This window comes from Poecilia formosa, unplaced genomic scaffold, assembly GCF_000485575.1.
Source record: "Poecilia formosa unplaced genomic scaffold, Poecilia_formosa-5.1.2 Scaffold1025, whole genome shotgun sequence".
Lineage (NCBI taxonomy): Eukaryota > Metazoa > Chordata > Actinopteri > Cyprinodontiformes > Poeciliidae > Poecilia > Poecilia formosa.
In genome coordinates, this window is record NW_006800964.1 from 25350 (window position 1) to 38926 (window position 13577).

General features: G+C 39.4%; 2 protein-coding genes across 2 annotated transcripts in view; both read right to left on the minus strand.

Moving 5' to 3' along the window:
• LOC107835110 (microtubule-associated protein 1A-like) overlaps nt 1-1703 on the minus strand; it is a 23751-nt gene extending 22048 nt beyond the window's left edge. The window contains exons 1-2 of the mRNA XM_016667354.1: nt 1608-1703; nt 1068-1565 (exon numbers count right to left, since the gene is read on the minus strand). Of these exons, the coding sequence (XP_016522840.1) occupies nt 1068-1565; nt 1608-1703 (594 nt within the window). The remainder of the gene's footprint in view (nt 1-1067; nt 1566-1607) is intronic.
• Nucleotides 1704-5095: 3392 nt separating this feature from the next.
• LOC103132383 (alpha-tectorin-like) lies at nt 5096-12112 on the minus strand. The gene is made up of 15 exons (XM_007544185.2): nt 11930-12112; nt 11752-11823; nt 10891-10957; nt 10377-10618; nt 9733-9889; nt 9566-9650; nt 9084-9146; nt 8678-8880; nt 8466-8597; nt 8205-8392; nt 7621-7769; nt 6508-6753; nt 6263-6425; nt 6026-6105; nt 5096-5712 (listed from the first exon to the last, which is right to left on the minus strand). The coding sequence occupies exons 3-15, from the start codon at nt 10934-10936 to the stop codon at nt 5700-5702; spliced, it is 1767 nt and encodes a 588-aa protein (XP_007544247.1). The 5' UTR covers nt 10937-10957; nt 11752-11823; nt 11930-12112; the 3' UTR covers nt 5096-5699.
• Between the last annotated feature and the right edge of the window lie 1465 nt (nt 12113-13577).

Consider the following 13577-nt stretch of genomic DNA (forward strand, 5'->3'; position numbering starts at 1 on the left):
CTACTATGAAGCCCTGGAGGTCAGCCGGGAGACCGACAGGACTCGCTATGAAGCTCTAGAAGTTAGCCCGTAGGCCAACGGGACTCGCTATGAAGCGTCAGAGGTCGGGCAGGAGACCGACAGGACTCGCTATGAAGCCCTGGAAGTCAGACAGGGTGCCTAACAGTCATGTTAGGATGGGTAGGATCGTCAAGTGTCTACAGTCATGCTTTTGGTCTTTGGGAGGAAGCCGGAGTACCCGGAGAGAACCCACGCATGCATGGGGAGAACATGCAAACTCCATGCAGTTACTATGAAGCCCTGGAAGTCGGGCAGGAGACCGACAGGACTCGCTATGAAGCCCTGGAAGTCAGACAGGGTGCCTAACAGTCATGTTAGGATGGGTAGGATCGTCAAGTGTCTAACAGTCATGCTTTTGGACTTTGGGAGGAAGCCGGAGTACCCGGAGAGAACCCACGCATGCATGGGGAGAACATGCAAACTCCATGCAGTTACTATGAAGCCCTGGAGGTTGTGCAGGAGACCGACAGGACTCGCTACCAAGCCCTGGAGAAGAGTATTGCATATTGCATTTTAAAAGTGTAATGGAGAAGTCTCCGACCACACGTCTAAATACAGGTGGCTGCTTCTGTGGCTGTCTGGTCTGAAACCCACTGCCTGTCTTCATGATGGCTAGACAAGACTTACTACTACTGGCTGCCATTTCTTCTGCTTCTCTGTGTCCCTCAGCCTTTTCTTCAACTGGTCCACTTCAAGCTGCAGTATTTGTATACACGCTCAAAGATACTACCTTTCTTCTCTAAGATTATCTGTTCCTGCTCCAAGGTGTTGTTTATTTCCTCCACGTAAGTTCTTTTCTTCTTCAACGTGATGCTTCTTTCCTTCAGGGCAGTGTTTTCCTGCTCCAGGGCAGTGTTTTCCTGCTCCAGGATCGTGTTTATCTGCTCCAAGATGGTAGTTTTCTCCTCCAAGGTGGCTCTTCCCTGCTTCAAGGCGGTGTTTTCCGACTCTAGGGCGGTGTTGTCCTGCTTCAGGGTGCTGATTTTCTGCTCCAGATCGGTCTTTTCCTTCTCTAGGGTGGTGTTTTCGTGCTCCAGGGCAGTGTTTATCTGCTCCAAAACGGTGCTTTTCTGCTCCAGAGAGGTCTTTTCTTTCTCTAAGGTGTTGTTGTTCTGCCTCAGGGTGGTGTTTTCCTGCCTCAGAGTATTTATTTCCTTCTCCAGGCTGGTGTTTTTCTGACCCAGGGCGTTGTTGAAATGCTTCAAGACAGCGCCTTTCTGCTCCAGGGTGTTGTTTTCCTGCTCCAAGGAAGTGTTCATTTGCTTCAAGACGTTGCTTTTTTGCTCCAGAGTGATGTTTTGTACCTTCAGGCCGGTGTTTATCTGCTCCCGGCCAGCGTTTTTCTGTTCCAGGGCATTGATTATCTGCTCGAAGATGTTGCTTTTCTCCTCCAAGGTGGCCCTTTTCTTCTCCAGAGCGGTCTTCTCCTTCTCCAGTGTGGTGGTGGTCTCCTCCAAGACGGTGCTTTTCTGCTGCAGAGCGGTCTTTTCCTTCTCTAGGGCAGTGTTGTCCTGTTCCAGGGTGGTGATTTTCTCCCCCAGGGCAATGTTTTCCTGCTCCAAGGTGGTGTTTTTCTGCTCCAGGACATTGTTTATCTGTTCTAAGATCGTGCTTTTCTCCTCCAGAGCGGTCTTTTCCTTCATCAGTGTGCTATTACTGTCCATTAAATTTCTTATTTTGTTTGACATTTCTTTTATTTCCTTGTCTTTCTCTTGAAGCAGCTTGTCTTGTTGACGGGCAGGCAGTTCTATGTTCTTATTTTGATTAATTTGCTCCTGACTTCCTTTAGTTTCAGTCTGACCGTTAATGGACAACATGTGGACCTTTTTCAAAATGTCAAACAACTTCTGTGCCTGTTCAGATGTGCTATTTTGCTGACTCATTTTTTATTCTTTTTTTGCACAGAAATTTAAAAACTGTTCAATGTTTTTCTCCTGTTATCGGTTTTGCACGCAATCGTTTGTTGGGGACAATCCGTCTGCTTTCTCTGCAACGTCTGCAATGGAAATGACTGTAGAATTCAAGACTGCAGCTTTGTGACATCAATACATCACTCTTTGTGACATCATTTGCATGATGTCACAAACTGATGACTACCTCAACAGAACAACTAGAAAACTGCTGAAGTTTGAATAAAAACAAACTTTACGGCTGAATGCAGCTCGGCTTAGCTGATGGCCTTTGCAGACAGTTCAGCTGGTAAAATATCACCAAGGCTGAAATCTGCACTTTGGAGTCAGCGGCTCTTGAGGATAATGGACAGCAGGGTGCAGGACCAACTCTCTTAAAAAAGATACGTTAAAAAATAACACAAATATATTACCTTTAATGCACATTTTGTGTTAAAATGTACATAACATTATAACACACTGTGTTAAATATTTTAACACATTTTTGTGTAAATCTGTGTTGGTCAGGCACAGATTTTCCGACAGCAGATTATATAATTCTTCTCAATGACTGTTTCAAGTATTTTTTTTTTCTACAATTGTTTTCAAAATTTTTTTCTGTATTTATAAAATTTTTACTTTATCTAAAAAATGCAATTACTGCTTGCTAGACCTTGAAACTTTGGAGTTGCTCCCAGTTGGTGGGTCTTGGATGTTGCCAAACACTGGATCTGATTATATTTTTACTTCTTTTATTATAAAAGCAATCAGATCAGTGAACAATGCTCGGTGGCCATTTTGCTCCTGCAGCTCATAAGCAGTAACTCTCCATTTTTCCCTGAGTTTGTCTGGGAGTTTAAGGACAATTGTTCTCATATTTTAAGGTAAATCCGACTCTCATGTAAACAATTCTCATATAGGACTGACATTATTAAGAAACAAATATATATATTTAGTTTTTCCTTGTCCTTACACGAGTTTCCATCAAGAAATGTTTATATTCTCTTTTTCATTTCCTCTGAACCTGGGTTTTTGTCAAGAAAAGTAAATATTTTGTTTTCTTTTCCTTATACAAGCCCTCGTTCTTTTGTCATTGTCTCCTCTCTCCTGTTATGTTTCTCTCTCTCTCTTATGTTAATGACGAGAGCTGCCTTCTACGTCCAGCTCCTCTCCTATTGGCCAACGGAGCTGTGGAACAAGCGTCACTGCGTCAGACGTTGTGGGACGTTTACGTCTCACACAGTTACTAGTTGTCATCTTTACAGGCCACAGACCAAAACAAACTTTATCCTGGTGTTTTTATTGTGTTCTCAGTATTAGATGTGGTCTCAACAAACCCATGGCACTTCAACAGTATTATTTTACCTTTTATCTGGAAATTTTGTCTGTTTATTCTTGCCATACATTCCTCTGTATTAAGTATTGATCGAAAGGTCTTGCTATACCAGTTTATTCCTCTGTATTTACTTTAGTTTCTTAGTTTATTCTTGCATTTTGTTCTTCATTTATTTCCATTTAGTTTCATTTGATTAGTATTATCCTCTCTTGGCTCCACACTGCCACCTGCTGGATGAAGGATGACGACCGGCTGGAGTTCGCATCCTCTCTGGGCCACTTCCTGCTGTGATGTCAGAGTATTTGGACCTGAACTGAACTGGAACTGAACTGAATCAGTGAATCGTTCAGTCTGGTGTTGTGCTCCAGATCAGCGCCTTTCTTCTCACCAGCATCTGAATCTACAAGTGGAGAAATTTGATTTGATTTCTTCCATCAAGATGAAATTCTGCTGCAGTTTGACAGCAGAAATCTTCATCTTGAACTGTTGATGTTTGTCTGCTTCCTCTTTTTATGACTGACTGCCAATCATTTATGAGTATTTAATATTGACAATGTTTCTATCAATTCTGTGATTTAAATATTTAATTTCCAACTGGCATCCCTTAAAGAAATTTATTATTTTGTCTTGTTTATGAGCAAATTAATGTCTTTATTTAATTTCCATTAAATCTGAAGAAGTATTACTGGTTGATTTCTTTTTTACTTGAGTGATTTTTACAGCTTGTCCATCCAGTTCATTCAGTCAGTGGATTAGAAATGTCTTATTTTTATACTTTAATGTGTTATTTCATGACATCCTGTGTATTTGTACATGTTTCCCTGTTTTCAGCTCTAATAATTTAATTAATAATAATCTAATAATCTTTCAGGAGTTTTTGTGGTGAATCAAACACGATGCTGCCAGACTTTTAAAAATGAAGAAAAATTCCCCAGATTTGCTGCAATACCATGGTTTATATGGGTGCTGCTGCACATCATTTATGATAATCAGTATCAGTGTGAATAAAATAACCCACAGAAATCTGATTGATTTTACTTGATGGTAAAATCAAACATCAGCGCAATAAAATTTGACATTTTAATAGTTTGATTAAACTATTTGATTATTATGCATTAATATTAGAGTATTATTCATTAATACTCTGACTGAGTTCTGAGTATTAATGTATAAATAATTACAAATATTTATCAAAATTATAATCAAAGCGTCACAACCTTTAAGTTATTTGTTTTTCGGATTTCTTTTTGTTGTCAAAAAATAACTAAAAATCTAAGTTAAACTTGCACGGATTTACACAAAGAATATATTGAACGTTAGCGCCCTCTGGCGATCGATTATGGAATCACACGAATTTGAAATAAAATTTGAAATCGCCTTATTTTTATAAATACAGGGTGCTTGAGTTTTCTTTATTCTTGTACAATGACCATCTTTGACCATTTTATATTTTTCATCTGACTGCATGGCCACTTTGTCTTCAGGGGCAGTAGTAAAGTGATGCTCATATAGAAAATTTAACATTTTCTAGTCAGAATATGAAACAAATATGAAGCAGCAGTGGTTATCTTTTTCTCATAAAACATTCAAGAAATATTTTTCACTGAAACTTAAATATCTTTATCTGTANGAATATGAAACAAATATGAAGCAGCAGTGGTTATCTTTTTCTCATAAAACATTCAAGAAATATTTTTCACTGAAACTTAAATATCTTTATCTGTAACAGGCTGAGTTTTTGCAACACCAGAACAAAAAATAACTCACAATCACATCTCTTTACACCCACTTCATTTATTCACTGTTTTTGGTCTTTTATATGCTTGAAGTAGTACCTTGTTACCAAAACTGAAACAAAACTTTCCTCAAAACAAGAAAAAATGGAAACAATCAAAAGAATTTCTCAGCTTTAGAGTGAAAATTGGCCAGAAAACTAATTTTACCAGTTTTTTCTTCATCTTCTTTTACACAAAGCTTATCGTAATGTTGACTGTCATCACTAAGTTCCCCTTTTATGGGAAAGAAAAACATCACTGAAATCTCAAATTAAGAAAATTAAACACGCCACGTATCGACTCTCAGACTCTACATGCTGCAAATCACACAAATTAACATTTTCCCCTGGAAATTTTTCATTTAGATTATAAACTTCAGGATATTTGATTAAATTATAGCCCTTCTGATATAGAATAGGTTTTATTAAAGTAGATGCAACCCACATAATTTCCCCCAAACTCAATAAAGTGAAAACATGCTGAACACAGTTTAAACCTGGTTTTGTTCTCCTACACGTCTGTAACTAAAACGTTTGTCCTTCAAACTGTGAAGAAACAAAGACAAAACATTTCAGCTCCTCCATTTCCAGGACTGGATCCAGATTAAGATGATCTGCAGCCGGTAATCCATCCGAGTCGCTATGGAAACCATCTGGAGAGACATAAATAAATTATTTTCTCTTATCCCTGCAGTTCATTTAAACTATTTCTCTCTTCCATTTAAACAAACCAGCCACGCGTATGGCTGCTGTAATTCACTGAAATCATTGTTTCACTTAAAAACTTTAAAAATTGGACAAAGTCAACTTTCAAATTATCGCTAACCTTCTTTTAGGTGGATCTTTAAAAGTTAATTTAACTTCATGCAGGAAGCTTTTCTCTTAAAGAGATTTGACCATTAACTTTTCAATACAAAACTAATGATTATTAAAGTGTTAAAAGTTGAAATATATAATATCACCTACTGAGTCCAGGCCAGGCTGATGACGGCCGGATCTCCATACCCGGCGGATCGGCGTCGTCTCTTAGAGCCGCCGCTGCAGTCCTGGGGTTTTATCAAAGACAGAGAGGATTATTTATTTTATAAAACTTCTAAGAATGCGACCAGAGCAACAAAAATCTAAATAATTATTCAGCTCTCCAGAGATCGTTGTGAGAACACCAAACGTTTCCAGTTTTCTGCTGATTTCAGGAAGGCGTACCGGGACGCAGCTGTTCCCCCGTTTGACGCACAGCTGCAGCTTGCAGTGCAGATAAATGTCCCCAGAGCTCCCAGTGAACTGGAACATGTTGAAGGAGAAGCGGTTGGAGGTTCCTTCTCCGTTTCCCTCCACCTGCACCGTCTGGTCGCCGGGGGCGGCACAGCTGCAACCAGAGGAAAGATTATCAAAAACAGATTTATGGCTTAAGTAGCTAGAAATATTAACTCTTTACAGAAGCGCCTCACCCGTTCTTGATCAGGTCGTATCTCGGCTGGCTGCTGGGAGAGTCTCGACTGGTTGCCCAGCATGAATCCGTTTCCACGGCGATCACGGCTGCGTCCAGTCCAGCGGTTGTCAGCTCCACCCAGATCTTCTGGTTGAGAACCACGCCGGTCGTTGAGTCCAGAGCGTGTGTGAGGCCGCCGTCGCTGTAGGCCTTCATGGCCACGGTGTAGTTCCACTGTCCAGACTTCACTATGACGACCACAGAGCTTCGGACACAGAGACACCAGCAGCTCGGTTAGCGCAGCAGGTAATATGGCAGCAGAATCTGAGGTTAACAGAAAGTTTAGCTTTCGCACCAAATTTGTCCCAGATAAAAATACTTTGGTGTCTAATCACACATAACTGGATCCGCAAAAAAATCATATTTACTGATAATTATTTTTATTTTTAAAGATGGCCATCATGATTGTAACAGAAAATAGTCGTTTGCACTAAAATCAGCAGTAGTTATTGCCATTGATGGTCATAGCTAACCAAAATATGAGGTTCACTAAGCACAAATTTACTAAATGAGAATCTTAGCAATGCCAAAATATATAAATATACAAATAATTAGCAGAAGCTAACACTGAAAACCACTAAGCAGAAACAAATATTAACAGAAACAAACATTAAACCACTAAATATATAAAAAAGGAGCAGAAGCTAACACCTAACTGCTTAACAGATTAAAAAGCTTAGCGGAAGCTAATGCTAACCACTGAGAGTTTCTCAGTCTGTATCTCACATCCTCATCTCCTTCCAGTTGACGACAGGAAAAAGCAAACTCCTCAGTTTCTGATTTTGCTACATATTATTACTTTAAAGTTGTATAAATAGGATCCCCAAAGTCAAAAACACATGATACGATCTAAAGCTCATCCAAGTCATGAAAACAGGTGAAACATTTGGTTCAAAAGGCTCACAAACGGCGGCCATCTTGAGAAACAGACGTGATCCCGAAACTGAAGTGGCTAACAGGGAATTTCTTTCAGTTTGTATCAAAACCTGGAAGATTTTTACAGTAATATTTGGAATCAAGGCCTCAACAAGCTTCCCATTGGAGCTGCAGAGCCTTGAATGCCTGCACACACCTGTCCTTGATGTTGAAGGCAACAATCTTTGTTTCGGGCTGAGTGTGCTGGCAGGAGAAGTCGATGTAGAACTGGTCCTGGCGACTGATGACGTCAGAGCTGTTCTGGTACTTGATGGTGTTCTTGTAGGTTATTTGGCTTCCATTATTCTGTAAGAGCAGAAAGTACAACAATAAAAGCTCATCGTCATGAAGTTGGTCAGTGACGTGGAAACTTATGAATGCTGTACACTGCAAAAACACAAAACCTCAACAAATACTTTCTGATGCAAATATCTTGGTACACTTAAATAAAATAGGACAAAAATACATTTTCAGCTTGTTTTAAGTCAACAATTCCTTAATATTGTTGTAAAAGTACTAGTTGTAGTGCAGATTAATTAACAAATTCTTCCCAAGTTATAAGTGAAATAATCTGGCTGAGGAACTAGAACTTTTTCATCAATATTAAGGAATTATTTACTAAAAACAAGCTTCTGATAAGTTAAGTTAGTCGTCTTAATTCAAGTATGCCAAGATATTTGCACCAGAAACTGGACCAGAAACACTTGTTGTGTTTTTCTGGAGTTGGGGTGATGAACCCACCGTGACCTCCGTCCCGCAGGTGCTGCTGCTGTCGAAGCTGAAGGTCACCATGTGCTTCTCCTCGTCCATCACGCCCCTGCAGCTCCGGTCGTTCAGGTGTAACGTAGAGAAGTCGACGCCTTTTTCCTCCAGCAGACATCCAATCAGGGTGATGGAACCAGAGTTCTGGCTGCAGACAGTTGGATCGCCTAAAAGTTGAATAGCAAAAAGAAAATGAGTTTTATCTTCTTTCTTGTTGTGAATGGCGTCTGTCTGTCTTACTCAGAGTGTTTGACTGTTTGTAGTCGTAGGCAAACGCGGCTCTGCAGAGGCAGCCGGTTCCCCCACTGATTTTCTCTCCACAGAACTCATGATCACTGCAGACTTTGTCCTGACAGAAACCTTCAGCCGAGGCTGCAGAGAAACACGGTGAAAAATCAGCACAGACACATTGAAGTCATGTAAAGATTCAGCTGAAGTGGATCAGTTCTTACAGCAGCCAGCAGCGGACCGCCAGTCTCCCACTGAGGCTCTGCTGTTCAGGCTGCAGGCTCTGGCGTAGGCCCACAGGAAGTGACACCTCAGCCCGTCCACTGAGGGATATTTGCACAGAGTGTCGCTGCAGGCGTTGATGTAGGGAGTCGGGTCGACGTCACCGTTACAGGAGGAGAAGGGAGATTCCTTCAGGGTGTTGCAGCTTCTCATCAGACGGGAGAAAAACAAACAGTTGTGTTTCAGCATGCTTAACTTTCATATTTTCAAACTAAACCGTATTAAAAGTGGATAAAATTTTAATCTTTTTATGTTTTGTCTACATGGATATCTTAAAGGTGCAGTTTACTGTTTGTTTTAATAAAAGAAACAGTAAATATTTCCTTTAGTGTGATTAAATCTACTCACTGGTCCTTTATCGCGCTGCAGTTGACTGAAGTGTCAAGAGAGTCGTTGTACTGAATCTGACAGCTAGGGGGAGACAAACCACATGATTAGAAGACATTTTGTTTTTCTTTGACTTGTCCGTGAGCAGTGAGGTGAATAAATACCCATAAGATGTACTCAAGTAAGAGTAGTACTACCTCTATGACATTGTATTAGGGCTTTTGTTCATAGGGGGGAAAAAGGGCAAATTTCCACCAAAATACTCAGAAATCTTGAGATTAATTTCAGAAATTTACTAGAAAAAAAAAACATGAACATTTTTGAGGTTGAAACTTTGAAAATGTGCGAAAACAAAACACGGACGGTTTCAGAAATCTTTGTACAATATTTACATTTTCCACTCTTGGAGCTAAAAAAATGTCTTTGTTTTTTTCTAGAAAATTTCAGAAATTATTCTCAAAATATCTGAATTTGGACATGTGAGTGTCTGTTGAGCGTCTAACCTGGAGGAGCTGTACTGATCCAACCTCTGGGCTGAGATACTGCTGCTGTTTACACACAGACCATCAACAGACGACCAAACTGGAGCTGAAAACATTCAGGACAGAACGTGGGTCAGAAAGTTTTGCTCTGTGCTGCTGAAGTTTAAGACCTTTCAGTCTAATCTTACTTCCCGTGTGGATCTGTGCTGTGGAGCCGTCAAAGAACAAATAAACTGTGTGACTGGAGATCGTAAAGTTTGCCATGACTCCGGTTGAGTCTTTGGAAATCCAAACGCCGTGAAGCTTCTGTCCTGAGCTGCTGAGGTTCAGCTGGGTGTCGTTCATCTGTGGGTCAGAACAGAAACGTTGGCGGCAACGATAAATCAATCATAAATCAATCATAAATCAAACATAAATCAACCATAAATCAACGATAAATCAATCATAAATCAATCACAAATCAATCACAAGCTGGGTTTCCATTGACCATGTAATGGAGCAATTTGACATTTTGCTTAATGGAAACATCAATTTCAAATAAAAGTTTTGGTGCTAGGATGAGGTGGGATTTTTTGGCCGTATTGAAATTGGTTTATTTTGCATCATCTGATCAACAGCTGCATGTTGCCACTGGAGCAAACCACAAAGAAGACGACAGGAAGTGACAGGAACATCATTTTTATGACTGAACATCATTGTTTTATGCATGAACAAATGTATTCACGCATGATTTTAACTGTATTCTTTAACTAATGGCAAAACATTAGCGAAATATTGGCGACGTTTTGCAGACATCTGTACTGGAAACACAGCTGGCTTCTGATTGGCTCACCTGGACTCTCCCTCCGTGCTGCAGGTGAAACTGAACATCTGGATCCTGCAGCTTCAGGGTGACGCTGTCCAAAAAGCTGACGTCTCTGCGACGGCGCTCCCTGAAGGTGGCAAACACTTCGAAGCCCGTTGATGAATCAGAGAGCATGGAGTAAACGCACCGATCCGTCACAGCAGTGAATCGGCCTTGAAAGTCGATGACGGCGCGGCCGGTCACAGTGCAGAGGTCGGCTGCAGCAGCACCTGCAGGCACGGACACACAGGTAGTCGGAAAAGTTAAAGTTTACTTCATGGAAGCTCATCTGTACATCTAATTTTTTCTATTTCCGTATGTATGGATGATTTAATAAAAATTTATTTGACATGAATCTAAATATTTTTCTTTTTTAAATAATTGCTTGACTTTAGGAATCAAAAATGTTTGAATATTTTCCTGTGATTAAATGTTTTTAATGGTTATTTTTCCACACTGAACTTGTAAACTGCAATATTTCAGTGTGTAAACACTGATTTACCTGTCAGTGCCATGAAGGTACACAGGTAAAGCAGGAGGCGGAGCATCGTGGAAAACAGCTGGCAGAGCTGAAAGAAACAAAGTTAGAAGAAGAAGGTTCAGTTGCTTTGCTTTACCCTCGGGAAATTAAAAAAATAATAATTTAAAAATCAGTATCTGGTTGTTTTATCATGGATCTGTCTATAGATGCCATGTAGATGTTTCAGCTCATGTTGTTCTTTTGCCAGATCTGTGCAACACATAAATCTTTTGTTTTAAACCCAGAACAATTAAATAAACTCCATTAAATCCCCTTTAATGCCACCATTAACTCTTTACATTTCAAATACCTTTACATAACTGAGTTGTTAAAATCTATTTACATGTTTCCTCAGTTACAAAAAAAAAAGAGGATTGGTTCAAAATGCGGCAGTTACCATGGCGACACACCTGGATAGTGATTGAACAAACTTTGCGATGCTGGAAATACCAAACAGCTTAGCCTGATATTAATGGGGAAAAAGTCAAAGCATCTTGTTTTAAATGTTATTAATAAAATCTCAAAGCTAATTTACCTGTTTCACTGCAAAATAATTGGATTTTTTAAAATGTAGTGATACTTATGAGGAAGTGCAGCGTTTAAATGAGCCAGTGCCTCCGTTATTGTGTTATGTTTGTAAAAAATGACGACTTTATATAGTTACAAAAACACATTAAAAAGCTTTAGGTGGAAGTGTTTTAAAAAATAATGTTTTTCATTGCAACTAATCAAGTTAATCAAAACTTTTTATTGCAGTTTCTCTCCACTGTCAGCTTGTTGTAAATATTAACATGCTGTTCATTGTTTTATGTTTTAAATGTAATAAAATGTGGTAAAAGTCACCTTCTTTGTTCCAGAGGAAATGAAATGATTTATTTTTCTGTGTGAAGCTAACCTCTGCTGCTCCTCGTCCTCCTGGAAACAACAAACAGATTTTCAGCAGTTTTCACTTCTTATCGGCTAAAATCTCTTTTTCTAACCTTAAATAATAACAAAAAAGACGTTTAAAGATTTAAATCACCCTCTTCAGCTGCGGGGAAGGATGATGACGGCGGAGGCTCCTCTGACCCGTCTGCCGTCGTCTCTGCTCCGTCCCTCGGTTTGTTTCCGTCTCTTTTTATGTCCATCCTCGGTCCCGTCCACACCCAGGACCAAAGGGAGCGGCGCAGGAAAAACGACACTGATGCTTCCTGATAACAATCTGAAAGCATCTTGTTACAACCACAGAACCCTGGAAACACGCATACATCAACAATACCGTGTGACATTCACAGAAACAAAGGGATGCAAGTTATTAACTGTGTTTAATCGGTTTCTTTAGATCATTTGGTCAAACATCACATTCACACGCTTTTAGAGGAAAACGTTTTTAATTCTGGACAGAATGTTTCTATTTGTCCATTTGAGGAAAACCGGGAGAACGTGCAGAGTTGATCTGCCATTCTTTATCTGTAGATAAAAATACAATAATTTAAAGCTAACATTAGCTCAAACTGAACATTACCACACAGACATTGAGTCTTTGCATCATTTTCTTTTAGTTTGCACGAAAAAAAACATGTAAACTGATGTTATTTTTGTAAGTTTTAATCAGTTTTCATTTATTTTTGTCCATCAGCTCACTGCTGTTCTAATTGTTATCAGTATTACTCTTTTTCTGATTTTCTGCTGCTTTGTGGAAGATGTTGGCTAAAGTAGGTCAAACTATCCTGTGAACGTCCATCTGTACGTTTTCCCATCAGCATCAGTGAACAGCCGGAGGTTCACTGATCCTCACGACTCTTTCCAGTTTGTAAAAAACAGTATCAATGTTTCACAGAGCAGAATTTCTATGACTGGTAATTTAAATCTGTAACTCAGCATGTCCGGTGGAAACCTTTTAACTTGAGTGTTTGGCATGAAGTCTCATCTTACCAGCAGATATGAGTCAGACGTTTCTGCAGAAATGACTGATACAGTTGACAGTTCAAAGAAGTTATGAAAATTGTGGCGCATATTTCTGTAAAAATCGTCCAGATGTGGAAACAAGCATAAAAGTTTCCATGCTCGCCCCTCAGCTTATATTTGTTTGTTTTTTTTTTTCCCAAGATGGCCGCCATTTTTGAGTCTTTTAAGTTTATTATTGCCAAAAGATGTTGCGCATTTTCGCAGGTTGGATAAACTTTATGCCACATCATTTGCATTTTACTCTGGCAATCATATTTATACAAATGTAAAGAAATAATATGCAGCATCAAAAAGCAATGATTTACCTCAAAGAATAGGGAAAAACAGTCTAATTGCTTAAATCTGTTTATTAATAACAGGCCTGCACATCCTAAAGGGAAGGATTATGAAACCCAACACCTAAAACTGTAAATACAGAGTGCTGTGCATTTGGGTCCACAAAAGTCTCAGAAATAAGGTTTCTAAATGACCAATCAAAAAATTGAAGTTATTGAATTATTAGTCTATTTTATTTTACCTATTTTTTTTTTCTCGCCCTCAACGTTGAGAATCTTCTTCAAACCGATCTGCTTCTGACTGAGCAGAACGGCATTCTGACATTTAATATGTACATTCAAACCACATAACTAGTTAATTATAGGGCTGATCGTCACCGAGTCCATTTCCTGTCTGACAACTTTACGCTTTGCTTTAGTGACTCACCTGCTAACGAGATAATAAGA

Excerpts from the sequence above, each read along its gene's own strand:
- LOC103132383 (XM_007544185.2), bottom strand. The coding sequence starts at position 10,936 with ATGCTCCGCCTCCTGCTTTACCTGTGTACCTTCATGGCACTGACAG. Across the intron at positions 10,619-10,890 it reads TACCTTCATGGCACTGACAG|GTGCTGCTGCAGCCGACCTC; the intron begins GTAAATCAGTGT and ends CCGTGCCTGCAG. Across the intron at positions 6,426-6,507 it reads TACGACCTGATCAAGAACGG|CTGTGCCGCCCCCGGCGACC; the intron begins GTGAGGCGCTTC and ends CTCTGGTTGCAG.